The 27,981-nt window shown below is 44.9% G+C and overlaps 1 protein-coding gene across 3 annotated transcripts in view; it reads right to left on the bottom strand.

Annotated features, from left to right (window-relative positions):
* Positions 1-27,981, bottom strand: part of lef1 (lymphoid enhancer-binding factor 1) — a 43,399-nt gene that overhangs the window by 9,491 nt on the left and 5,927 nt on the right. Inside the window, exons 4-10 of one of the 3 annotated variants that reach the window (XM_056409819.1) lie at positions 11,705-11,825; positions 8,557-8,638; positions 5,354-5,473; positions 4,467-4,629; positions 3,571-3,678; positions 1,439-1,478; positions 732-773 (exon numbers count right to left, since the gene is read on the bottom strand). In XM_056409819.1, the coding sequence (XP_056265794.1) occupies positions 739-773; positions 1,439-1,478; positions 3,571-3,678; positions 4,467-4,629; positions 5,354-5,473; positions 8,557-8,638; positions 11,705-11,825 (669 nt within the window). In that variant the 3' untranslated portion in view covers positions 732-738. Of the gene's footprint in view, positions 1-731; positions 774-1,438; positions 1,488-3,570; positions 3,679-4,466; positions 4,630-5,353; positions 5,474-8,556; positions 8,639-11,704; positions 11,826-27,981 lie in introns of all 3 variants that reach the window. The other 2 variants (XM_056409818.1, XM_056409817.1) reach the window with 2 other exon arrangements.

The raw sequence follows: 27,981 nt of genomic DNA, 5'->3' as shown, positions 1-27,981 counted from the left end.
TTGTTATGAAGGCATTATATACACCCTGAAACCCCAGATACCATGACATCTTATTACGGTATAGCATCTCATTAAGTTCCTGCCAAAAAAGCTGCTGAATCCCGCTCTATCGCACAAAGATGCAGCGAGAGACAACACATGGAGCCCATATGGGACCGGGCGCTGACGTCTTCGCCTCCAACAGCAGTTAAAAAAAACCGGTTCTGGGCAAGTAAAAGTGTTTTCAGATGTATTATTTGGTCCATGTTTAGAAAACACTGAGTGGGTGAGCTGTCTGATTTATTAAGCAATAGCTTTCAAAACCTCTTTTTATTTGGTAATTTCTGACGCATGATGGAAGAGAAAAAAGCCACAAACTGCTGCCACAACATCTGACCTTGAATCCCATTTGTGCTCAAAACAAAAACATTGGATTGACCCATTCAACATACACACACATGCATGTTTGCACACACACACACACACACACACACACACACACACACACACACACACACACAGAGACAATCCAACGGGTCTTGTGCTGCGGCCACTGAGCAAACTCCACACACAAAGCACCGTCCCTCCTCCGGCCTGAACACCACTGACACAATGACCATGACAAGGTTAGGGTGGACCTTTTCAGGATTAGTCTGTGAGTACCTATTCTCAAGTCTGTGTTTAGCAGTTTAAAAAAGACTTGGCATGTGTTGAAGTGATCAGATAGGGAGGGGATAGAGGGTTTGTCTTACCATGTTCTCAGATGTACGCCGTTTTCATTCTCTGGCCGGTACCTGCAGAAAATTGCATCTTTTAAAAATAATAATTTGAGGTGTCTGGACAGTATATATCTCTACTGCCCATTTGGCTTACACAGTGTACCCCCAAAAAAATACTGGCATTTGACTTAAGATGTTATTCTCAATGGATTAGAGTTGCAGTGCGGAGAGGAGGCTCATAAGCGCAGCTGAACAAGGTCAGCAGAAAGACACTCTGTAGTGCAGCAGGCAAACAAATAGTGCAAAGCCCAGGGTTGGTAAGTAGTCGTATAGAATGGACAGACTAATCCCAAAGTAGGTGTAATTTGTGAAGATGGGGATGAGGGCGAGCAGTGGACAAATGGATGGTGGGATGTATACAGAGCAAACAGAGTGAAGGGCGATGCTGCCTTCACAGAACCAAGCCAGTCTACTGAAGCCAGAATGGAGATAGTCGTGTTAGTGTAAACCACTACTTTTATAAATATACAGTTTAACAGGCCTTTGTCTCTGTCTCCTGGGAGATATGATTAGATTTGTGTGTGCATTTGTGCAAATGTGTTGCTGCATTTGTACAAACTCAGTATACTGTAAAAGATGATGTGTCGTCTATGGAGAGATGGGGTAACTCACAACTTCAAAATGCAACAGACATAAATGAAAAGAAACACAGAGAAGGAACTGGAGGGATCAGTGCGTACCTGGGGCTGATTCCTGCATCTTCTCCCTCTTCCGCTTCTTCTTCTTTCCCTAAAAAATATACAGAGGAACACATAAAGTGTGGCTCCAGCACTCACGCTCACTAGACCACTCTGATATCCTGCTGCTGGCCGCCATGTTTACTCATCCCCTGCTGGGCATTCAACCAGCATCCCCCGGACTCCGGACTCCACCGCAAACTGCCACGCTGAGCGGGACGCGCCATCCCCGAGTGTGAGCTGATGGTGAGTGTGCTCTGCCTGCTCTCAGCTGGTTTAAAAGGACTTCACTTCATACATATGCAGGCCCTTTGTAGAGCTGTGACCCTCCTCACACATCGGAGGCAGCTCGGCCGGCTGCCGTGACCCGTCCGTGTCATATTTCCACTTCCTTTGAAGCCCCTCTAATGGCAAATATTAACATGAAGTGCAAGTGCATGATTTATTGCAACCAAATCCATGTATTACAAAAATCTGTGGGTGGGTTTGTGGGTGGGCGTATTATGACTCATTATTTTTCCTTATTTTCAATTTTTTTATTTTTTTTATTTATTAGTTGTGTTTCTTCTCATTTTTCACTTTACGTTGTCTGTTTGCTCTACCTTCCTGTCACTTTATGCAGTACTACTGCAAACAGAACAACACACACACACAAAAAATAATAATACTTGTTCGCTGATCCCTGTTGCTATATTGTGCACATTCTCTAATAAAGTATATTTAAAAAAAATGTTTAAAAAAAAATGGGCAGTAATTAGGCTGGTCTTGCTCAATGACTGTTAAGAGTGCCACTCTTTTCCCGGCGAGGTGGTGGGAGTGTGTTAGGATTTATAGCTTATGCTAAATCTCCAGGGGGGAGACTATAGGTACAGATAGCAGCGGAGAGTCGCTCTAGTCAAATATGAGCAGCACTTTGGTTTCCTGCTGCAAAGTCTGCTAATCCACTTATTCATGAGCTAATCTGCCTTCTACTGCTGCGGCAGACAGGGAGGAAGACAGGCTAAGTGAGAGTGGGTGAGAAAAAGGACGAGAGAGAGGGTACACAGCAAAAGTATGAATGCCACTCGCTCTCGTCCATGCCAGTGCGTTGCTTATTTTGGGTGTTTCCAGGTGTGATGTGCTGCCTGTGTACAGCTGAAGGTTTCTCTTTGTGGGAGGGGTCGCGGAATAACACTCAGGGATACAAAACGTACTTGTAACAAATGTTTTGCGTGAAACATATCGCTTCCCTTTATCTCTTCGGTATGCCAAGCAGAAAGCCATTTCGCGACTCTTTTTTTTCTTTTTCCTACCCGTCAAAATATGTTTGTACTAACAAAGCTGGAAATTTGAATGGGAACTGGGCAGACTGTCACGAGCTGATGTTGTGCATCTGTAACTGTGCAGAGCTGTGAGACTGTCCCCCGTCCCCCCCCCCCCCCCCTCAGCGAGGCATTTTGGCGGTGGAGCGGTGGAGGCAGAAGGAGAGGGGATGCTGTCGGTGTCCGAGGGGAGGCAGATAAACACCACAAAGCACGTTGGTGGTGGAGTGAACGTGAGTGCCGGAGCCACACTTTTAATAAAGGCTGGTGCTCTCTCTCACACAAATTCATACACGCCACATACGAGACAATCACGTAGGCATGCGCACCGTGATATACGGCGAATAAACGAGGCTGCGTCTCGAATGCAGCTGAACCTCCCACGTCACAGACGAAGTGGGAGCAACGGTTGGTGCCGCTGAAAGCTGTGTGTGCGACTGGGCCTCCTCAACACAGTCTAACAGGTGCTTTTTACATCCAAAGCTCCATGCTGATCTGCAACATCAAAGACTAGCATAACCATTACCAGGCAGTTTTCACTCTTTGTGGCAATGGTAATGTCCATGGTACTACGATCCTTTTACTGCCGATGGTAATATAATCACAGTTTTATGAATTACACATTAGGCTGAAACAAAAAGGGGTCCACAAATGGACCCCATTAGCATGGAGCCGACTGGTGTGAATTAGTGGGTGCGTATATGTGTGTGTGTGTCACTACTGTGTATCGTTCTAAGAACAAGCCACGCAACGCCGACATAAACAAACAACATAAATCAACACACACACACACACTCACGCGCACCTCTGTTAATCTGTTCTGTTGATACTTACATAGTTATCTCGAGCGGACCAGCCTGGGTAGAGCTGCATGTGGAGCTGCCTTTCCTTGCGGGCTAGCTCATAATACTTAGCTTGCTCTTCCCGAGATAAAGCATGCCACTGTTTCAGTACAAAGGAGATTAGGGGCGGGGGAAATAGCATACAGTCAATTACTGGCATGCAATACCATGTTCCCTGGATAGAGAAGGGTGCTGGGCTTTTGGTAAAAAAAAAACTAAAAAATCCTTTCAACTTCCAAACATTTGGTGTATGAAGAAAAAGGGATAAAAGAGAGAAAGAAAAAGGGGGACACATGATGAAGAGATTAACATGCACTGGAGTCAGAGGGAGGCAGAGAAGGGGGAGGAAAAAAAACTTTGATTTCATATCAAAACACTGGTTCCAATTTAGCAGCGCTTTTTATTCAAACTATGTCAGCGAGCAATTACCCGATGCGGGCCACAAACTAGGCTTTGCTGTGGCTGGCTGCCTCAACCACTAGGCCTATTCGTTAAGGCTTTTAACATGTCTCTGTGGTTCCACTCTTTTCACAATCCTCAAAAGGAACACATTTTGTCATTTCCAACCGTGCCATTATCCAGACATATTTTATTAAAGCCAATTTGATTCAATGTCAGCTAGAGAGGCCGTCTGTATCTGTGCTGCAGCGAGGGACGTAATTGGCGAGGGCAATCATTATGACAATAATCACAACTAGTTCATAAAGAGACTGTATGCTAATAGAGGGAGCTTTGTACTTTTTAAACTAATTGGGCCTGGAAAGTCAGTCCATGCAGACTCGTTAGAACCACAGCTTAAACCGTGATCTCCCGGTGATTTAACTCAATCAAAAAAGCGAGAAAGAGGCCGGGATCAGTTCATCAGTGTACACAAACTATTCCACCTACCCTTCGTCCTAGAATCTGATTGATGGCAGCGCTCTCCTTCAGCGTGCACTCGGCGACCACATTTGCCCGCATTTCTTTCATGTAGAGCATGAAGGCGTTTAGGGGCTTCTTGATGTGCGGTCTTTTGGGCTCCTGCTCTTTTCTCTGTTCGTGCTGGGGTTTCCTTTTAGGAGGAACACAGCAACAACATAGATGGAGGTAAAGAAGAGGAGGGGACAAATTAGTTTGGAAACGAGAGAATGAAAACACAAAGCAGCAGAGGAGGGACATTGTGGTGGCGTTATGGCTACAAAAGCAGCGCGGGTCTGGTTGCTCTCAGCCAATGGCGAGGCACGCAATGGGCCTCTGCCTCTTTAATCATGTGCAGTCGCAGCCCCTAATGAGGAGACATTACTTCACCAGTAATGGCAACCAAACCTTCTCGTCCACCGCACGTTGCCAATCGCTTAAAGCCAAATGCTCACACTGAAAAAAAACTCTGCTCCCACTCCTGACTCACTTTCTAACAACCTTTTTGATACTAGTAAAGTCTTGGTGCTGCGATGCCCATGAATAATGGAAATATCAGTGATAACCACTTCAGGGTACTCACAGCACTTCCCACTGCACACACTGGGGATGCGATTTCATTTCATCAGAGCACTAATCCCGGACCTGTATCTGTTGCTGAGTGCTAAGTGTGTTGTGATCCCCGAGGACAAATGAAGCATAGGCCTGTTATCAGTGGAGCACGGGCCCTCGCTGCTTATCTGTTCACATCAAGGGAATGAGAACAAGGCTCTGACAGAGGGTTTGTTCACGAATACCTGGAAGTACGTTGTTTAAAAATATGTTCAAAAAAAGTCTGTGAGTGTTCGATGAAGGTATTTGGTGTTTGCAGGACTCACATGTGCATGATGTCTGTTTCATGCAGAGGCTCGTGTTTGACCTGTGGGTTGACGATGGCCGGGTGGGGGATCCCTGTGGCGTGGGGACCTTGGGGGCCGGGCACCATGTGGTGTGAGAACCTGCAATAACAGCAGACAGCAGGCTTCCATGAATTAAGGAGGACAGAAGAAGGACAGGAGCATGGAAAGGGTCTCCTGAATGTGGCAGTAGGCGCACGCTTGCCTCAGCGGACACAAACAAGGAAAGAGATTCATCAACATAGATTTATTTTCCTGGCGATAAATGCTGAATATTTTTTGATTTATTCCAGTCGATAAAGACGGCGTCACTGGCTGTAGTAGTTTGTAAAGTTGTTTTAGCTCTAGATCTTTTTTCCAATATTGATCATTATATATCCTGCAATGTTAGATATGCTAGTATTGCTTCATATCAAGGGATCAGTATTTAACCCTCCTGTTACCTTTAGGGTCAATTTGACCCCATTCAATGTTTAACGTCGGTGTTCTTTGGGGTCAATTTGACCCCAGGCTGTTTTTCACTGTGTCAAACATATAAGAAATTAGGGCTGCAACTAACGATTATTTTGATAATCGATTAATCGATTGATTATTTGATCGATTAATCGATTAATCGGATAAAAAACGAAAAAACTTAAATTTTCAACCCTTTATTCAAAACAGGGTCCGTACGGTCATGGAAAACCTGGAAAAGTCATGGCATTTTTAAATGGCTATTAGCAGGCCTAGAAAAGTAATTGAACAAAATAAAATCCCAAAATATTTGGAAAAGTAATGCAAATTTGTTTTATTCAAATGTTAATTTACACGGTATATATACGGTATGCTTTGGAATTCTCATTGTTAGTTTAAATACTACATCTTCTCACTTTGTCACGTATAGACAGAGTTTTCACAAAATGTTTAATCATGGAAATTTGGTTTAAAGTCATGGAAAGGTCCTGGAGATCCACTAGTCACCATGGTGATGAACCTGTCCACTGGTCACCATGGTGATGAACCTGTTCACTGGTCACCATGGTGATGAACCTGTCCACTGGTCACCATGGTGATGAACCTGTTCACTGGTCACCATGGTGATGAACCGTCACAAACAGACTGACAGCTTTCCTCTCCTGAGCAGTGGTCCCCATGTGGCCCCGCCCCCTGAACAATATCAGAGACGCGTTACGATTTATTATTTTTTTCCCCTGGCCCACTGCCGTTGAGATTGCAGTGAGATGCGGAAAAAATGTGAAGTGGTGCTCTTCACAATAAAACATCTTTGATGGACGTGTTGCGTCTCGGCCAATCAGCGTTCAGATGTCCACAGCGTTTGGGAAGGTAGGTTAGCTTGAATGTTAGTCCGCTACATCTGCTGCTGTCACGCTGCACGGTGTAGCGATACTAACAAAGTACCCGTACGTTAAAAACGATGTGATTTCGCATATTTTTAGTTTCGATACTTCATTAAAAGAGCGATCAGAGCGCACACGCTGCTCCGCTCCGTTAAATGTCTGCACGCGCAGCGCTCACACAGCGAGTGGCGTCGGGGCTTATCTCCGTTGCCTTTCTCCGTGGAAAAATATTTTCCGCTATCCGCCACGGAATAAATAACCATGTTCTCTACGTTATACTCTTGTGGAAATGCCACACACGTCGTGACATGTAGCGCCCTGGTGTCTGGGTTCATAACGTCACCCGGAGGCGCACTCGGCTCCGTGAATGTCTCCGACGACGTGAATGACTTCCGCATCCAGCGCCACGTGAGCAGCAGCAGCCAATTAGATTCATCAACAGAGGAGCAGCTCAGCGCTGATTGGCTCTCACAACGCAGCGTTCCGTCTCTCCTCTCTCTCTGCTCTTGTTTCTCCAGCGCCGCTCTGCGCTCAACTCAACTTTGTTTATACTCCGTGACTTATTGAGCGCCGTAATAATCGCGCGACACAACGAATCGATAATGAAATTCGTTGCCAACTATTTTAATAATCGATTTTTATCGATTTTATCGATTCGTTGTTGCAGCCCTATAAGAAATATCAACTTTTTTATATATTTAAAGGGCTATTTAGGTAGTCAACAAACAAACATAAAGTACCTCACACTTAAACTTGGGAAACAATATTAATTCTAATAATTTTCTGGAGGTTTAAATTGCTGGGGTCAAATTGACCCCGAGGGTAAAATATGTTAGTAAATGTTAAGGTAACAGGAGGGTTAAAGGTTGGATACTACTGCTATTGTGTGTCCAGAGACTCGTGGTTGGGAGGGTTTCCATGAGTTCTGCTTTCTCTCCTTCGAGAAGAATGAAGATCAAGGGAAATAAGAGGGATTGACAAGAAACGTCAGTTCTTTTTCAAATTTGTTTCAATATTCAGAACTGCTTTAAAGATCCCTTTCTGCTTAACATGTGGAAGTTTTTAGATAGGCTTTTCTTTTCTGGCTCGAACGTTTTGAGACCCTTCTTTTGAAATCATAAATAGTAGATTGTGTTCGTTGTTATCAGTCCATCAGTGGGTCCACGATGGTTTTCAAAAAAGATTCTTGTGAGTTTAGTGCTGCAAACACAACGCTTCTTCAGTACATGGACTTGAGTACAACTATGACCAACGATCTAAAATGAGGTTCCTCAGCAGGAACAGTTCCTAAATTGGAATAAACTTTCTAAAACAAAACTATACTCTAAACCAGATATAAGGAGGAGGAGCGCTGAAGTGCACAAGCTTCAACTGTCGCCTCATCCTACACCTTACATCTGGCTTCACTCAACGTATGCCTGCAGCCTCGTCTTGGCAAACATCATGCTGACAGATAAAGAGATAGAGAGGAAGAAAAAAAAGAGGGTAAGATATGTTGAGTACAAGAGAGAGAAAAGTACAGACATGGAAGTGACAAGGATGCAGAGAGAGAAATAAGTCCAGGAAGCTTTGATGGGGGCTAAGCAGCCATATGGTTATGCGGGGCCATGTATGTGGTGATGTGTTTGACATGTGCTGGGCACACAGAGGAGCGGTGTGGCTGAAGCTGCAGCAGGAAGCAGACCTCCATGTGTCGGCGGCGGCTGCCGCTGCTGCTGCAGGCCAGCATTCCTCCATTAAAGCGAGCGCAGTGTCGGTGTGCATCCGATGTGAGGAAACGTGATTGTGATTGCTACTTGTTTACATGAGTCCACTGCACATGCTTTGGCGTTTGTCTGTCTGACTCACCATCCCAGCGGCTGCCCGACTCCTCCAGGAGACAGGGAGTAGAAGTTGGACATGTCTGGTCCAGGGTGATGCCTCTGCATTCCTAGACACGCAAAACAATGATACACAACTGTTAGAAAGTATCCACGTTACATTTTTTCACTCTAAGCATCGGCACCCCGTGGATCTAAGTAGCAATCGAAATGCGCCTGTAACGCAGAGAACCAAAGACAGGCAAGGTGGCAGAATAAGGAACGTCTTTGTTAGATCAACATGTTTCCGTTCGTGGCCTTAATTAGGGTTATTATAAACACATGGAAAAGAACATTTAAAGAGGATGAGCAAGATTGAAAAAATAACTTCCCAGGATATAAAAGACAGCACAAAGTACCAAAAGTATGCAATGAATGCTTTGTCAAGGTCTTGTTAACATATTTTTGTTGAGCCGATTATGATTTAACTCACGATTTTTGCCAATTGCATTGTGTAATATGATTGACCTCGGTTTAAGATGTTATCCTTTGAAACCCATTACTCCTCCCCACCTTCCCGTCCTGCTGCCCTGCGAGTCAAGGACAGTGCACAATGTCGGGGCTTGAACACGTTTCTTGACCTCACATTATCAACCAGTAAGAAACGGATCATATTTCTCCCGCTTAGCGAGAGCCCTTCCAGTGTGTGTCAGCATCTTGAAGCTGGTTAATTGAGGCTTCATCTTTGTGGCAGAGGCTGCAGCTCTCCCTGTAGACACGGGATTGGCTTGGACTAACTGTCGGTGGATCTTTAGGACTAAGCTCCTCCATCTCCAGCTCATCTGCTCCTACTGGGCTTCAAGGTTACGGGGTCCTTTTTTTGTAGAATTTAACTGGGACTGAGCCGTAAAATGATTCATATTCAGCTAAATCTGAAGCAATTGATGTCCTCTTTTGAGACAACTATCTTTGTGTCAGTCATAATAACATTGACAGTCTGTAGATGTCAGGATCTGCTGTTCACACACATACAAGTGCAATATGCCTACTTAAACCCACCACCCCCACACACACACACAAAGAAAAGAGGCCAAATGCCTCCAGATTAGAACCATCTTCTAATCCCTGCTGGAGCCAGCCTTTTCTCCTTGCCTCTATCTTTTCTCTTCTTTCTCTCTGCAGGCTGTGGTCTGAAGGGGCCTCTCTCCTCTGAGAGGCAGGGCGAACGGGGGGCTTATATCTCTAAAGCCAATGTTGCAATGCTGGATTCATAGCACGCATAGCACTACCCCCCGCCAACTAATCCACCACCTAACACTCCGGAGAGCCCTCCTGAGGGCAGAAGGGAAGGAGGCAGGGGGTGAGGCGGTGAGGGAGGCGGAGAGAGCCCCAGCGTGTTAACCTTGTCACTCACACCCCGAAGGTGCCTAATTACTCACTCCCCTATTCACATGTTCCCGTTGACGCACAACAAGGCTTCACACTCGCATTTCCCCTCAAAACAAGCAACACGAACATGCTTCTCATTGTAAAACCTGGAAATAATGTAAATTTAAATGAGTTCCCATGTTATAGAAGGTTTAAATGTTGAATGTTCAAAGGCGCCGCTTCCCCCTCCCCACCGCTCGACCTTCCTTCTATTGCATTGCGGCCCTCTGCATATTAATGCTCATAATGAGAAAATCCATGATTGTTTTTCATAATTAACGAGCAGATCAAAGTCTGAGCCCACTCAGGAAGGCAGAGTAGCAATTGGTCGATATGAGAGAGCGAGCAAGAAAGAGAGAGAGAGAGAGGGACAGCAAGAAAGAGAATAAGAGAGGTTTCGTTTTAAAGCATCTTCAGCTTAGCTCGACATGAATATGCCTGGGGAATTCATATGCAGCAAATTCTGCAGCAAACTGGATCGCTTGGACATGGATTTCTGTTGGGCTGCGGGGGTAAAGATCAACAAAAAAAAGAAAAGCCCTCCAGTGTTCTTTTCTGCTCCTCAGTGTTTGTCAGAAACGTGGTGGATCTCGATGGACTGGCAAGACCAACACAAACAGTCAAATGAACGACATTACTTCAGAAATTGTCCTACATGACAACAGATCTCTGAAATCCAATGCATGCATGTGCATTTAAAGTATTCCTTTCCTCAGTTCCGTGTCAACACAATTCTTTCCTGCTTCCTTTCGAAAAAGTATTCAATAAAAATGTGTCTGATGCACGATTCCTCTGGCATATGTGGAGCACAGTTTCTTTCTATGTCTGTCCCTTCATCTCACTGCGCTGTGTACCCTAGTGCTCAATTCTACTTTGTTATTTATAGTCGGTCCCTCAGAACCTCCCAGCCTCATCATCATCTTCATCAGCGCCTACATCCTGTCTGATCCCTCTCCTCCTTTTCAACTGGCAGCCGCGGGAGAAGAAAGCCACGAGAAGAGAAAAGGTGTGGGACAAAGCGATGGCAGGGCCCACATCTTTTTGCGTTAGTGAGAAGCTGCCAAAGTCTCCAGCTGAGCGGCGCGGAGGAGCTCGCCCAAACTGCAGAGGAGCTCCTCTGCAGCTGTCAGAGCTGCAGCTTGATGTTGTTACTGAGAGGCAGCGAGTGCAGAAGGAGAGGGCAGCAGAGCTCAGCGCGCCGTCCCACAGGATGCTTCAAATAAGTTTATGTTAAGAGCTGATGGATGACTTTGATTTTGGTCTGTTTGCTTCCTGACAGTGTTTGCACAAAAGGATGTTTAAAAAAAAAATGAATTATTTCTTTTTGAACTTATGCCGATCAAATTAATGTGTTTACTGTTCTCACAGACATATAATATTAATCAAGATGTGGATAGAACCGGCACAGATACTGATTTACTCCAGTGGATCAGGTATCGTCCATCATGGGAACCGTTTCATAAAATACAGATTCTTCTTCAATGTTTATTATTCAGTTTTTTTCTGGCCTCTTGTTATGATATATTCAAATTATCCCAATGAGTTCCACATGTTTAAATTGATGGAAAAGACATTACTGGTACCAGATCGGTACAGGCATAAAACCTGAGCGGAGGTGTCCCAATCAGTCTGGGTCTGTGCGTCTTGAATTAATAGTCCTTCTTTGTCTTACTGAAGCAGTTTGAATTTGATGGAAAGAGAGAAGTCGTTGTCTATTTTGAAAACATTGTCACTGCTATTCATAACGCAAAAGGATGAAAAGACTCTACCTTGTTTGTTGTTGACATCCTGAGGGTGAGGACCTGGGGCGAAGTGCTCGTCACTGTACGTGATCAGTGGGGTGAGCGGGTGGACTGCATGGGACGGCTGCACCACGGGGACTTTGTTGGACTGTGGAGAAAAAAAAAGATTTTAAACAACAGAAAAAAGGGATGACATGAGCTTCAGCTGCACCGCTCCGTGCACGATTTGGCCCTGTTCCCTACCACATGATCTGGCGACTGGTACGGCACATATAGTGCGGGTGGTCTGCCTCCATGTAGAGGAGGCTGAAGCTTTATGGCTAAAGAGGTATAACTTAACACTATTTCTTTGATTTTTAGCAGCAGCACCACACAACTTTGTTTCGCCGAGGTCAGCATGACCTAAAACCCCATTCCCTGAAGGACGGAGGAAAAACAAGCCAAAGAGGTGCACGAGCATGTGAGAGAGAGAAACAGAGCTGCAGCTCGAGCAAAGGGAGGGGAGAAAAAAAAGAAAGACTCGCAGGGTAGAGTTAGAGCAGAGGTCTTCGGCGGGAGATCAAAGGCAGTCATTAGCTGGTGAATAAGGGGAGTTCATTACAGAGCAAGAGCCGGGGGAAGGAGAGATGAGGGATGGAGGAGGAGAAGGGGGTTGGCTGCGGACAGAGAGCGCGAGTGAGACAGATGTCTGCAGTGGTACTTAATGCAGGGGTAATCACGTCAGGAGTGTCCTGAGCAAAGCCCCCCCCCCCCACACATCACCTACTGACTCAGAGAGACCTGCCTCCTGACAACTAAAATAGACCAAGCTAGGCCCAAAAAATCCCTGGCCCCAACCCCCCATCCAAATAGCGCTTTAATGCTTCAGCGCCAATGAACACATGGCAATGCTTAGCCATGCTAAATCCACTGTTCACAATCTGAGCCCAGGGCATAGCTGGAGTCAACATATCACCTCCACAGGTTATGTGGCTAAATGGAAAGACATTAGTTCACTGTCGGGCGAGACACGTCTTACACCAAAGGGCTCCCAGGAGCTTTGAATGGAAGAGCTTCATGAGATTTTGATGGAACGGTCACCTGATGAATAATGTTGTTGGAGAGACCCGTCTAAATTTAGTTTGAGTATAGATTTATAAAGAGACGATCCAATCACGGGACTGTTCTTTATAAGCTCTCGTTGTCCCAGCGATGTGTCGGCCAAGGTGACATTCCTGCAGTATAAGTGATGATTGGTGCCCCTCCTCGCCCTCTCCCACCACACACACATATATACAGAAAGCTTCTTGGACACAAGGGTGGCTGGAATGTCTGTGTTTTCTCCTGAACCTCTCGCAGACTGGCACCGGCCTACACTTAAAAGCCGCCTCTCCCTCTCTCCACCCATCTGGGAACGTCCGAACTGGGAACACAAAGGGCAGTATGTGTGTGCGGATGCGTGTGTGTGTGTGTGAGTCTGTGTGTGTCTGTGTGTACCGAGAAAGATATCCTCAACCACATGACGCATTATCGGCATCAGATTCCTTTTATCAGGATGAGAATCTCATATCCAAGGGCTAATGTCCCTCCCAGTTGCTCTCTTGATAAATAGCCTTCATGTGCCACCGTCCAGCACAGTCCACATTGTGGCATTTGAGATTGCAGCACACTGCCCCCAAATAAGGCAAGCTAATTCAGCCATAATGCAGAGGCTTTCCACATTAGCCCAGGTGAGTGAGGTTCTTTGACCCCTGTCAACAAGAGCCAAAGGTGACGGGATAATCTGTCAGACCTCATCCCACAGAGGGGAGGGCTTATTCGTAAGGGATGCTAACCCTAAAGTAGGGCTAACCAGGACGGGGGTGGCTGGGACAAGCCTACACCAGGGGCTAAATGATAGCATTCTCGCCCATATTATTTTACGCCTGTCCACTCCCATTCTTTATCCTGTGGGAAGGAGATAAGAAGCTGAGGGATTATCATTTTAGCTGGAAGTCTTCTCCAACTTGTAGCAGATAGAAAAGTAAGAAAAAGTAAGAAAAAGCACACAGAATTAAAAGTTAGTCTCTCATACTTGTTCACACACACACATAAACACCGATACCGCAAAAAAAGAAAAAGGTGATTGACTACTTAGTATCCAAGAAGGCTAGAGGCTTCCGCCGTGGAAGAGAAGCCCTCTTTTGGCTTTTCCCAGTTACAGCTTAATAAACTGCCTCCACAATGGCAAAAATCCTCCAGAGAAAAACCTGCAGGCCACTGTGACCAATACTCAGTTTATGGCTGTTTGGGTTTACATTTACATAAACTGCATGCCACAACTAACCATGGTTTACTCTCAGAGGAAAGGAACAGCAATGCATTGTTATTTAGGCTTCTTACAACTTCACATCTCTCGAAACATTCGTATGATGGGGACACATCTATCAGGGTGAAGCTAAATAGTCACACCGATATGTTACGGTGCCAACAGTCGTCACGGAGCCACCATTTCACTTCCTTCAGGTGAAGACTTGTTGGCTTGCTGCTTCCACTTTGCAGCTCTTGGCAAGTTTACACATAAAAAGCAGGACACCCTTTTACCAATTTCCTGGAGGAAGTAGTTGGAGACACTCAAGTGACCACAACCGTGAGTGTCACGGCACGTTGCTGCAATTGAACCCCCTCTCATCCCCCATCCCGACTCAAAATGCCCTTAGCAGCAGCAGCAGCGATGTTGTGATGGAGGGCAGCCATATTGGAGGTCCCTTTTATTGTATAGGAGAAATAATAGGCTTAGAATATTTCTATTCATATTTTTCAGGGAGAGTGAAAGAGAGGCGGTGAGGATTGAAAAGAAAACGTTCCATTTGGAATTTCATATCCAGGCTTGGCCGGCCCTTCTAAAGAACCCCTCAGATGTGGTTTTAAGAGAAATTCATTGTGCGGAACTAGAGTTGGCAGGAAGCCCTCCATGGAGGAGACAGTACGGGGAGCCAGTGACTTGGCGTGTCGTCTGTAAATGGGGGTGGGGAAGGGATATGGAACGTTTCGTTTTTTGTTTCTTTATTGTTTTTTCTGAGGGAGGATTTCTCTGACGGCACGCCTGTGTCTCTGAACTTGTATTCCGTCAGACTCCACCAGCATCCTGCAAGTGTGAGTGTGTGTGTGTGTGTGTATTTGTACATGTGTCTGTGTGGTATATGCATAACTATCCCTGCGATATTGCCTTTTTACCATATCTCTCGCTCTCTCACACAGCACTTGGAGTGGGAAAAAAGGGAAAGCGGGAATGTTATAATAATCACTTCCGACTTCTGTAATTTATATGCAATGAGGACTCTTCGCGCCTGCAGCTACAATCAAGTGTGTGGAAACCATATGAGGTGTTTCACACACAGCTGGGGAGATGACAGCTCAAGTGGTGGCTACGGATTCCCATGCTGCTAAATCTTTTCACCTCACAACGCGACCTCACCTACTCACAGGATTTTCTGCCCAGGATGTTAACAGAAGAAAGAATCAAAAGATGAGGCAATACATTGGCCTGCGATTACAACCAGTTCCATCAAGAGTTTGCTTTCCATTTCCAATAAAATGATGACTGCCATCACCTGAGGGAATGGTTTAAAATAACCGTGAATCCCTCGGAGAGAGCACACCCACCTCTGGCTGTTTAAATACAATCTTTGGCTACTGTATCCCGTCACAATGTGATCAATGTGGAGCCCTCCTCCTCTCCCCCTTTACCAAAATCAGTGGAGACCAACCTGAGGAAGCTTAAATAAATAACCAATTATCATTCACAGAGCGGGTTGAACCCCACCAGCTTCAAGTAGAGTGCTAAAAATGGAATGTTTTATTGGCAGGATGGCCCTTCGGCCAGGGGGCTTAATGTCACGAAACCCAATTAATGGAGAAGAAAGCTGGGCCGCCAGCAAGCGAAGGAGCGCACGCGCCCGGGGTAATGAGACGAACAAGCGAAGCCAACCACAGGGACAGGAGCGGAGGAGGCTACGAATAACCGGAAAATTCTACCCTGGAGAGCCATTTACATCTGTGATAACCCTCTCCTAATCTCTCCCTCTCTCCTCTTCCTTAATTTCAATCATACATCTCTCTACTGCTACTCAGAGTCCGAAGGATGAACAGACGCTGTGCCACCGACGTCCGAGGCAAGTTGCTAAAAATGTGACTACAGGCACAAACCATCATGAAACATGAATCACAAACTAGAAGCCGGATGGTGTTTGGTAGATGACACAAATAGGCATGTACCACATATGCAATGTTATGGTTTTAGTAGCTTAGTTGCAGCACAAATTTATCATGCAAGGACATTTGTTACGCTGTCCTACATACCACCGATACACCCACTCAAGCCACATGTCAAACACTTCACATCAACCACACATGACCGACACATGCCACAGTATTAATATGGAATCCACAGAAAACGTGAAGATAGACATGCTGTCAAATACGGTCATGGTACGCGGGGAAGAGATCAGAGACTGCAATAACCACACGCTTAATGAATTTAACCCATACATGCTACATATGAACACAAAACAGCTATTAACAGTTGACTGTCTTCTTTCCCCCCACCGAGCACAACTGAATAGGACGAGGTGGATTACCCATCATCCTTCAGTTGGCATGAAGCGCGTGTGCTCCAAGCAAACCAATCACGCTCTCATACTAGATGTGCAAAGGAGATAATTTGTGTGAAATATGCCTGCCCCAGATGAAAAGACTTTATCCGCTTTTTTTAAGTGTTCAACTCTGAATTTCTATATGTCGCGGAGCTATTAAAAAAACTGAGGGAAGAGCAACAGAACATTAGAAATGATCCAGTCGCTATTTTTCTTCACTCTTAAGCCACAGCAAGTTAAGTAGAAACAGCAAATCACTATGACATTGGGTTTGTTCTCAGAGTTCAGGCTTTCAGAGGACCGTGAAGGCTGGAAGCTGCAATACAGGGTTGGATAAGAGTTTAGTCATTTTCGTATATGGAATTGTTGTGAAATCTTGTTGTAGCTTGTCTAATGTAGTGTTATTGTTTCACAAAATAACAATTGTTTTTATGTGAGCTGTAACAAAGACTTCAGAAATTAAGGTTTTTTTTGTATAGAGTTTTGACTGATGGAATAAATACTTAGCATAGTTTTAGAATTTTTCTAAAATATATACATGCTCGTCTGTTTCTAAATAACTCAACCCGACACATGTTTGTATGTGGCTCTCAGTCCGAGCCCAATTTGTTTGGACTGAAGATGTCAATCTTTGACAAAAATAATTTGATTTGGCATACACATTTTAACATGTCTACATTTTGGAAAACTTGTGATATCAATCACCACAGTCAGCTATATTGGCCGAGCATAATGTGCCGGATTGGTCGATGGTCATCGGTTTTAACACTATCCAAGTACTGTGTGGCAGTCGATCAGCTCTGATGGGCGATGTGATGGTCTCCTCTGAGTGTGTGCATGTGTGCATGTGTGTGTGGTAGAGGATTGGTGGGGGTTGGGCCGCTGCTCTGGCAGAGCCCTGGGCGAACTGCAGGATGCTCACCTTGCGGCGGGGCACAGAGCTCATTATCACAGCAGGACCTGGTCACATCAAAGGACTGAGGAAAGGGCAAACATTCTGCTCAAGTGCCACTGTCAGCAGGCCTGCAAGCGCACACGCAAACACATACACAAAAGGCAGACCGCACACACACACTTGAGCACCCACTAGGCATCTCTACCCCACAAAGAACATGGCTGCTCTCTGCAACTCCATCACTTGGCTTGGATCTATTGAGACAGGTTTACAGAATTTTTTTTAACAGCACCTTAGATGACACCAAAAATGTCATTTCTCAGCACCTGTGGCACTAACGAGACAGCTCCCATGTATATCTGGTATATCATGTATGGCTGGTATATCATGTATGGCTGGTATATCATGTATAGCTGGTATATTTAGTATATCTGTTATATAGTTTTAGTATAGTTGGTATATCTGGTGAATCTAGTATTGCTGGTATAGCTGGATGATGATGTCAATGTGTCTGTATTAAAATCGGAGTCACAAAGCCTTTAGTCACGCCATTGCACCATTTACTTGATCAGCTGTGTGTTTCAACCCAGTTAATGTAAATAGTGGGGCCCTATGTTTAAACTCTGCCCATAAAACTGATCAGAAGATGGAAATGTTTGGAGCGCGCTGTATTTTTCCTCCGGCATCAATCGTCGTCCCTCTCCAGCGACTATTTATAGCAACCCTGCTGCTGCATTAACACACTGCATGATTTATCATTAGAAGCCAGCTCTGGTCTGCTGAGTAGCGACATTCATGCCAGGCAGCACGTTGGTGCCAACATCCACATTCAACAACAACAACACTCGAAGACCCTGAGAGATGTACACGAATAAAAAAATCTCAAGCACAAGCTAACTTTGTGTGGCGAGCGCGCTAAAACCCGTAGCCTCTGCACAATAGCATTGACGCGGAGAAAGAGGGAGAGAAAATGCAGCGCAGAATGGGGGAAAAGTGCTGATGAGTTGCCTTACGCAGGAGCTTCATAGATCCGTCGAACAAGAGCGGATTTGCCTGCTACACCTAGATAGTGTTCCCCCCCCTCAGCTTTCGCCCAGGTATTCTGGGCATGAATGGCTGTCAGTTTGGATTTGGGAGCTCAGCGTTGAGTTGGGAAATAGAGTCTGGTGGGGGTCTTTGTGTGTCTCTACCTGTGGAGACGAGAGCTAGAGACAGTGCTCTCCTCTCTAAGCCCCAGCTAGCTCCCACGCAACATTGCACATTACATCTTCGGAAAGGTCGGGGTAAATATTAGCACTGCAAGCTAGCTGCGATGTTTTTGTTGGGGGGAAATGTTCAATGGCGCACACACTCTTGGATAATGTGGATGGGAAGGTGATTTGAATGAGAGCTGGCTCTGCCTGATCTGTAGAGAGTATTGACCTAGTTTGCCTTCTGTATTTCACTCACACAGTTGCACAGTGGTTCACCAACACAAGCGAGAGTAGGAAGAATACAAACATTGGATGAGTTCGTGAGCACATGCTACAGATGACTTTTTGGAGCAAACAATTAAACGCACAGAAAATGCCAGCATTTTGTGAACAGGACACGGACTTCTTGAGATAAGGTTAAACGTGTAGATTATGTAATGCTTTCACAAGGAGAGCTGTTGCCTCAGGTGTCATGACACCTGTGTCCAGCACCTGTGTCCAGGCCTTGATCTGAACCTTTGACCCCGTCGTCACATGGTCGATGCTCTTGTCACCTCAATGAACGATTGCGCTTTAAGCTCTTCTCTTTCTGTCTTCCTTCACTTCCAAAATATTTATTTTTTAATAATTAGACAAGGACCCGGACAAAGCTGTGTTTTCCTCTGTTACAAATGGCGTCGTCACACTCTGGTCGGTCTGTTCTTGTCTGACTTAATTCTCATCGATTATACAATCACTGGTGTTACATTAACAAGCAAATCCATTCATTCATTCAGAATCCATTATTTTTGTTGTGGGAGCAATGTGTGTGTGTGTGTGTGTGTGTGTGTGTGTGGTCCAATAAATAGTTTAACCGTTTTATTTAGAATATAACTGCATCCCCTTGCGACAGCTTGTTCTATTTGGAAATCTAATTAATTTGTGTAGGTGTGTGCTGGTCGAATTTGAATCAATTAGTATCATTGATATATCAAATAATTTATATTTTGTATATATATTTTGTAGATAATGTTTATATATAATCCAGTTAGGCTACTAGGTATGCCCTGTGCACTGTGGCCAATTGAGTCACCCTATACATAATATGCAGATCCTCCCTATTGACCAATCGATTAATTGAAGTGTAGGTAGAATTTTAGTCGACCAAAATTGTCTTATTACCTACAGCCAGTAACACGTCATGCAACCATTCGATCCTGGTTATAATGAGGCAGAGTTTCTCAAGAGGCTTTCATGGTTGTGAAAGACTTCGCAAACCTTTCGGCTCATTCACATTTTCGGCCGTACAACAGAACCAGCAGCCCACTGTTTGGGTGTGATTCCATGTTTTAAGGGATTAACTGGTAAAGACTACCAACAACTGCCTTTCAGCCTGGAATTAGTCATTAATGAAACCACACATTTTAGGGTTCCTTTCCAGCCAGGCGCACACGCCCGTTAAGATCTGAATCAAAAGCACAAAGCTATTTAAATCTGATCCCCTCCGAATACAAATGGCTTTTCTCCATCCCCAGAGAAGCAGCGAACACTTCAAGAACCTCTCCGAGGATCTGAACGGTCACATGAAAACTCAGCCCCGTCAATTAGCTCTGCTGCAGGGTTTTTGGGGGCATTAATACAAACAAAACAATCACCGTGTACAACATGGCAACGGACAACGTCTGCTTATCCCTTGATACCTCTAAACAAATGGTAATAGTGCATTTTGGGAGCACAAAGGAAGCTCCTTAGGCTCAGGGCATATGGTTACAGCAACATTTCAGGGCACACTCGTGCACCTGATGCTACACAAACAGAATGGTAAACCATACAATGAACACACCCTGGTTGTAATTCAGCTCAATGCTAGACTTATTCATTGTGGACTGCTTATACATTTTAATTCAATCTCATTTGACTATTAAGAAAGAAATGTTAGATTGAAGGATTTGAACTTGACATCTCTGGGTTTTGAAAAATGTGGCAGAAAAAACAAGCAATTATAATATATAACTTTTGAATCTGGGAAAATTATTTTTCTAATGAATACTTTCTGACTCATTGTAACAGATTAATCAATACACACGTATATACACACATACATATATATATTATATATACATATACATATATATATATATAAAGAGTAGGCTGCTATACCTGGCAAACATACACGTTAAAGTAAAATGTAAGATTTTTTTTTAATGTTGTCAGAACTTTAGTCTTTAAGATAATTACTATATATTTCTACAGTCAACAAATTAAACTGTCGATCCTTCACTGAGTCCCCTCATGAGAACATGTCACATGTTCACACATCTCTACAATCACAGGCAGCAGAATTTATGCTTGAATAACCAATATAAACATGGATTATGGGCTGCCTCTAGTAATCCTTGAGTTGTAATCCAAGAGACTGTAATAATCTATTTTCACCCTTTCGCAAAATGGACCCATGTAAAACTGGCCCTATCTGGATTTGAGAGCCCAGGTCAGATAACCACTGTTACTTTTTTCAAATAAATGTCTCGCACAACCTTTTCATTCTATAATTGCTTCAGTCGTAGGAGATTTGTGGTGTTGGTGAAGGGGGGCGGTGGGGGAGCAGGGGGCACTTCCATTTCCCCCATCTTTCATTTCAAAAGACAGATACAGTGGGGGTGGATTGATTTGATGTTTTGATGCATTGTTTGATGACGGGCAGCTCAAAGTGGAGGATGCCTCTGTGATGTCTCTCCATTGGAGGACATGAAAAGCGTCACCTGGCCCCTGAGCCGAGGGGTTATGGCTGCTAGTGGATTTAAGGGCTCCTGCTGTGCTGGACGGTGGCTCCATTGATGCCACATAATCCATTCAGCGTGACCTTTATATTTTTAGAGTCAGCTCCACTTGCCTGTCAGCCTGCCTTGTTAAAACTATCGCACACATCAAGGTCCTGATCATCTACGTTCTAATACAGGATGATACATCTAATTTATTCAATGTGTACATCCCATGAGGGAAATAAGTGCCTTCAATCACCAACCGAGTAGTTCGATGATCAAAAGAAACATGGAGCGCAAGACAAGCTCATCAGATGAACAAACACATTATTGCTAGATACCTTTGTGGGTTTCATCATCCCGCATCGAGTGACTGCTATGGGGAAGAAAACAAAACCTTGTTCTCATCCCTGTGACATCAGCGCATACAGACTGAGCACAGGGAAGAATAACAGCCAAGGCAATTATATATTTACAATTAAATATCGATAATGCGAAGCTACACTTTATCCTCTGCCCTCTACCCAACCCCCAATTAATTGTTTTAACCCCACCTGAAAATATTTTAGGCTTAAAGAAAAAAGAGGCATACAAATAAATAATCTCATAACGTACGCTAGGTGGTATTAGTCATGAGCATCACACTCCCACCGCGTTCTAGATTTGCCTAAACTAGGAGCAACATAATTGGGATAAATCTTCTCCGTAAGCCCCAAAAAAAAAAACAGAAGGGTGTAAATTGTTACAGTGCTGTGTGTTAAGACACTGAAACAGTCGCACAGATCAGACGAACTGCAGCAGCAGGGAAAGAGCAACATTCAGCTCTGCTGTTTTCTTCTGTGACTTGGGGCCACTGCGTTTTTCTCCAGCCATAGTAAATTGGGCGCCTGGGGCAGGAGCCTTAGCAAGCTTGCATTTCGGAGCCCTCATGGAGGGCATGAGGGATAGAGATATGGCACTGGAGGGGGATAGGGTGGCGGATGGTGGGGGGGGGGACTGGAAGCGCAGTGGCGGGGACAGTACCCACATGTTTCAACACAAAAGAGACCTCGCTAGTTAGCACACTAACTATCGAGCTTCATGGCCCTCAGCGCTCGCCATTCTTTCTGTTCTCGATATCCACCTCGTCATAAACCTGGCTACATCTGCAAGTGTAATCACTATTGTGCTCAGATTTTCTGCTCTGCTGGACGGCAGCATGGCAGCCTGCTTTTCAGCACCTCTCCCTCTCGACTCATTCCCCTCCTTTCCCTCAAGTGCCCTCGCCTGTTCCTGGCTACTTCTTTGCCGGTGAGGCCGGTGTGTCTCACAGATTACAGAGCTCCGGTCGCTCAGGTAACAGGAGTCACTAATCTGGCTGGGGTTGAATTACACATAATTGCCTCGGCACCGTGATTGATTTTAGCCCTGGAAAGGAAAAGACGAGGGCTCCCCCCCCCCCCCCAAAAAAGAACACCCCCACCTCCCTTCCTGCCTCTCTCTCTCCAGCGCTCACGAGCAGCAGCCAAGACTCTCCATCTAGGAGGAGGCAGGAGGCTTTGAAGAGATCAAAGCCAAGGCCGGGAGCAGTTGCGCGCCCTGGGAATACGGGAGAGAGGCTTTCTGCTCCTCAGCCCTATTTTCTAGCGTCATGTCGGATTGCAGCTGTATTGCATTTCGACAGTTTTCTTAATGCTCTTGGTTTTGACATCAGTGATCCCCCTCGGTTTCTTCAAAAACAAGGGGGAGACGGGGGGGGGGGGGGGGAAAGAAAGTGACTGAGGAAGAAAGAGTGTGAGAGAGAGAAGGAGGGTGTGGGGGGGGGGGTAAAGCGATCTACAGACTGATTTTTATTTTCACAACTCCATAATTGGCCAGTTCAAAGGGGAGGAGGGGAGAATGTAGCATTTGTTTTCAATTCTGCAGCCAATATGAAAGGAGTGACACACTTTTATGGGTTTCCCAAAAATTGAAGACAGGCTTTTCTTCACCGTCAAAGAACTGTGTTTTTTTTATGGCCGAGACCACACAAAATCAACGGATAGCAAAGCCCTCCTCTTTGCAGAAAGCGCAACGGTGTAGTGTAGCTCTCGCTACACAATGCATTTGTGTGCATGTGTTTGAGTCTCCATGGAACACCCATTTTGATGTATGTGTTGGAAATCGTTACACAAAGAGAAAGTGATTTGATGATGTATAGCACAAAAGCAACGCAAAAGGCGGCATGAAGAAAGCTACAAACATCCATTAATTGAACAGCTCTGTTAATAAAGCCTGGTGGCGAGAAGGCACCCTTTGTATTGCAAATATGTAGGCCCTATACCAACCTCCTACACTGGGGACCATTAATATTTCAGCGCTGTAAGATGCACATTGCATGTGAGTCTCTTTAGCACTCACACCCACAGCAGAACGAAATAATGAGCTTCTGAAAAATATGAAACGGCAAAGACAAGGAGGGAGGGAAAGAGCACGCCGGAGACTGACCGACTTCATACAAAACAAAGCAGCTATTGATCATCACTCTATTTCTTAGCTGGACAAAGCGAGGGCTGTTTGAGCTTCTCTGAAGTCTGGACACAGCCGGCTGGATTTGCACCCATGTTTCACTCCTGTGGTCCTATTGTTCCCCTTGCTGCCGTTTACTAGCTGGAACACTGCTCGCCTCTATATCGACCTACGAGCTGTTAGGATGAAGTCAATAAAGCTATTCATGTTTTTACTCATTTTATGACTGTCTCAGGAAACAGTGAGGCACTGTGATCAGCTTTGAGGGACTGCTGACAAGCTTCAATCGTAGCTCAGAGGCTGACCCGATCAGTCAATCAAACGTGAGTTGTGGGGCCATTCAACATATTTTTGGGGATAACAAACAACCAAGTGACAACCACTTTACCCACTCTCCCATTTAACTAAGCGGAGTCATAACATCACCAACGGTTACGTCAGCTGTGCTCCATACACCGCCCTCTAGTCTCCTTTTCTGATCCACCCTGACAGAAAGTGCACACCCAGGCCATTCAAACGGAATTGGGCAACAGCGACAACCTTGGCGAGCCCGTCCACTGACCCCTGGAGATCAGTGGTAGGCCGCTGGTGAAGAGTGAAGTCCTCTGAGCAGGTGTTGTGGGCTTGAGCGGCGGTCTGTCCATGGAAGCACGACTGGCTGGCTCCAGGCTGCACTGCTTGATTGGTTAAGCTTTATCCAACTCAGTGAGAGGACGGGGAGTGGAGAAAATGTCATCATCTAAGAGTGCTTCGCTTTGAGCGGTAACGCATGCCCAAAATAAACATCAACTGGGGTTAAGTGTGCATCTGCACGTCATGCCATTCACAACCATGACACTCCTGATTGCTCATCTCACACACATATCGAAAACACAGCACTTTGACCACTTTTTTATTCTTGTGGCAGCTGTATCTGATTATATCTACTTATATCTAATACCAATAAGGTTATGGTATAACCTATAGAAATGTAACTATCTTTCCATGCTCAAATCACTCAGCATGGAAAAAAATGCATCCAGAAACTTAAACCTGGATTTTTGGCTCTCATCTGAAACCACAATGCATATCTCTTAGTCCTGGTAGACGATCACTCTGCCGAGCTCCGTTTCACGAGATGAAACACACTGATAAGGTGATTGCAACCACGTGGCGTCATTCGCACCGTGCATATGGAGTAAACGTGTCAACCAGCATCACCATACAGCGGAGGACGAGAGGAGGCCATGGCGTTAATGGTGCTGTATATAAAACACCACGAGCCAGCGGCACTACAAAGACTCCGACACGCCGAGTGTTTCTTCTGTGTGAGGTCCCTGCTGCTGTCCTTCATGTGCACACACACATTTCCCTGTATGATAGAGCTGCACAGCAGATAACATCAATGTCAGCGGGACTCTTTGATATGTGCGGTTTTGGTGTCCAGCATTAAATGAGGCAATTAAATATATCTTCATCATATCATCATATTTTCAGCATTTATTTTTAGATATACATATAAACAGTACTACAGTAAAGGAAATGATCCGACAGCGGGACGACCGTATGAAGTCCAGCTGCATAAAGACAAAATGCTGCATTCAGCTCTGCTAAACTTCGCACATCATATCCACCCTATAGTGAGACTAAGAAAAACTACACAAGGTGCCACAAGCTGTCATCTAGAACATGATGTGTGGACATGGAAGGCTGCTGGTAAATGTAGTGTTCTCTTTAACAGGGATCTTCCACGGTAGTGCTGAGGGCATGAGCTCAGGACACACATGGCACTGAGGGACACCAGAGCGGTCCTACCAAATCCCGTTAGGTAAGCCTGGGTTAGTGATTCCACGCTGCGAGACACTGGCGAGCAGATCCGTCACGTTCTCACTACATCAAAGGAAAGTACAGCGCTTCACCCCCTCCTTACCCCCTCCTTCTCGCCATGAGGATCTGCAATTGAGGGTCCAAAGGGAGAAAAAAATGAGAGGGAGCTCCCTTAACTCCCCCCACCATAGCAGCAAAACTAGGCTTTAAAAAAAGAAGAAGAATTCAGCGATTCTATCCGTTTGCTCTCCTCAAGCTGCTCAAGACCACAAGACTTTTGCAACACAGCTGTAGATCTCAGCACATCCTCCCAGTCAGGTGAAACACCTTGTACCATATTTGTGCACTGTCAACATCTCACAATCATGATCAGGCAGCTGTGTCTTTATCTCGTCAACCATGCATTCATGCTTATTTTCAAGGTTTCGGTTAGGTGTCATGAGCCAAGAGGTTGTTGGGTTTCTTTTCAGAACTTTTTGTCACAAAAAAGGGAAACATTTATGTGACAAGAGAATCTGAAAATAGATTTCAGGTCATTTAAAAATATGTAACGGCCATCACAAGCTTGTTGATCTTTTTTTAGAAGCTGTCATTTTTACATCCTCGCTTGAGTTTGGGATCCTGCAGGACCACTTATTTAAAGGATAAGACAAAGGCCATCATAGCACTGAACTTCTCTTCTTCCACACTTACATCCTGAAGGGATGACATCCTAAATGCTCTGAAGAGTTATACTTAGCAACAATTATTCTAAATACCGTTATAGGGTATTATGATCATTCTGACCAACATTGTAAAGGCATGTTCATTTGTCAGTATAAATCACAAAGACACAGAGGGAAGAGAGAAAACAACCCTTTCCTATCTTCACAATCTTTCCTATTGTTAAGCATCAACATATATAACAAAGACATATGAAGCTTAACATAGCAATGTCTCTGAGTTATCTTATGCATATGAAAATGCTGTGAGAGAGAAACAGTACCCCTGATGAAGACCAAAGACAATGTGTGTCCTTCTGTCTAATTAAATAACCAGATTATTGTTGGCTTGTTTTTTGCATTAACCGCAAACACAATTTAAAAAGCCACATGTCTGCTATTACATCATTTCTGTTTTGTGTGCATATAAACACAAAGCTACGTTATTGTAGAAGTAAAAGGGGCATTGTGTGTTCACGGAGATGAACTCTCCAAATCATTACACTTTATGCTCTGGATAACCTGCAGACTCCACATCCTAAAGCAGCTCTACGATTACGTAAACATGAGGGTATCCATAACACACCACTGTCTCTTTGAAGTGGTCAACGTGAATACGCAACTGAACACCATTAGACGTCTTGACACCAGAGTCTCGCGGTGGAGGCTACTAAAATCTGCTGACAATCAGCTACTCCCAACAGCTCCATCATGACTGGACGGCATGTGCAGGAATGTCATGGTCAATGGAAATCAATCTAAACTACTGGGATTGGGGGGGTGGCGGTGGGGCTGGGGATGGAAGAGAATGAAAGGGAAAATGTGCCTTTGATCTCAGTGAAAACCGATCCCAGGCCTGCAGATACTGTGGCTGCGGTGGCCGGCAGCAGAGGCAGCAAGCTGACATCAGTGAGAAAGCCAGAAGACTCATGTTCTGTGATCCCTCCACCAAGCCTGGGCTCTTTTTATTGGATAAGTGAGATAAACGTATATAAAATGACTCCCGTTTTATTGAAGAAAGGGCGAGGGGGAGATTGGGTGAAAAATAAAAAAAGCAGCCACGGTAAATGAAATGAAAGCGGGGCTTTAAAAGTGTTGGTAGTTAATATACTGTCTAACTGGCTGCCCGGATTCATCTGCAGTGAGGGGTAATTTCCTCTCATACCGTCAGCTGGTCTCCATGCAGACCCTCCACGAGATTTCCACTGTGTATGATGGAATAACCGATAAAATTGACCAGAAAACAAGCCATAAACGGAGAATTTGAAAAGTATCATACCCCACATTTCATAAACAACTCCATTTGTCAACTGACGAGAGCAAATCATGAGGTAATCACGTTTACTGAACAATGCCACGTACTTTCACCCTCTCCAACTTTGGCAGAGGGAAAGCAATGCAATTTTAACACCATCCCGTAAAAGAGTTGCGTGTGAATCAAGTTCCTTTACACACAGCATGTGACATCTGCCCCCAACAATCACATCTGCCTCCGAGAGCCGATTCTTAGAATAACGCGGAGCTCACATTTCACAACTTTACCCTGACGAAACTAACGCGTATGAGCTGCAAACGACCCAGAACTTGTGTGAGTGTTTCCTGTCTGAAGGAACCAAAACCACAGGCAGACTTGAAACTGGTTGACATCCCAAGTGTGATACAGAGACTTGGACAAAACCGGATTAGAGTGGACAGCTGCTGATGTGCCCTGTGCTTCATCTCTGTCTTGAGAGGAGAACATTTGCAAACGGGACAGACACAGGAAGCCGCCAGTGAGAGACCTGCAGCTGGCCTGAAATTGATCCCATTACAGGGACAATATGTGCAACAACACACACCACCCCTTGACGGTACTATAAACTCCACTG

This window comes from Pseudoliparis swirei, chromosome 24 (assembly GCF_029220125.1).
Source record: "Pseudoliparis swirei isolate HS2019 ecotype Mariana Trench chromosome 24, NWPU_hadal_v1, whole genome shotgun sequence".
NCBI classification, from domain to species: domain Eukaryota; kingdom Metazoa; phylum Chordata; class Actinopteri; order Perciformes; family Liparidae; genus Pseudoliparis; species Pseudoliparis swirei.
The sequence above is the reverse complement of the archived record's forward strand: the minus strand, read 5'-3'. Positions and strand labels throughout refer to the sequence as shown.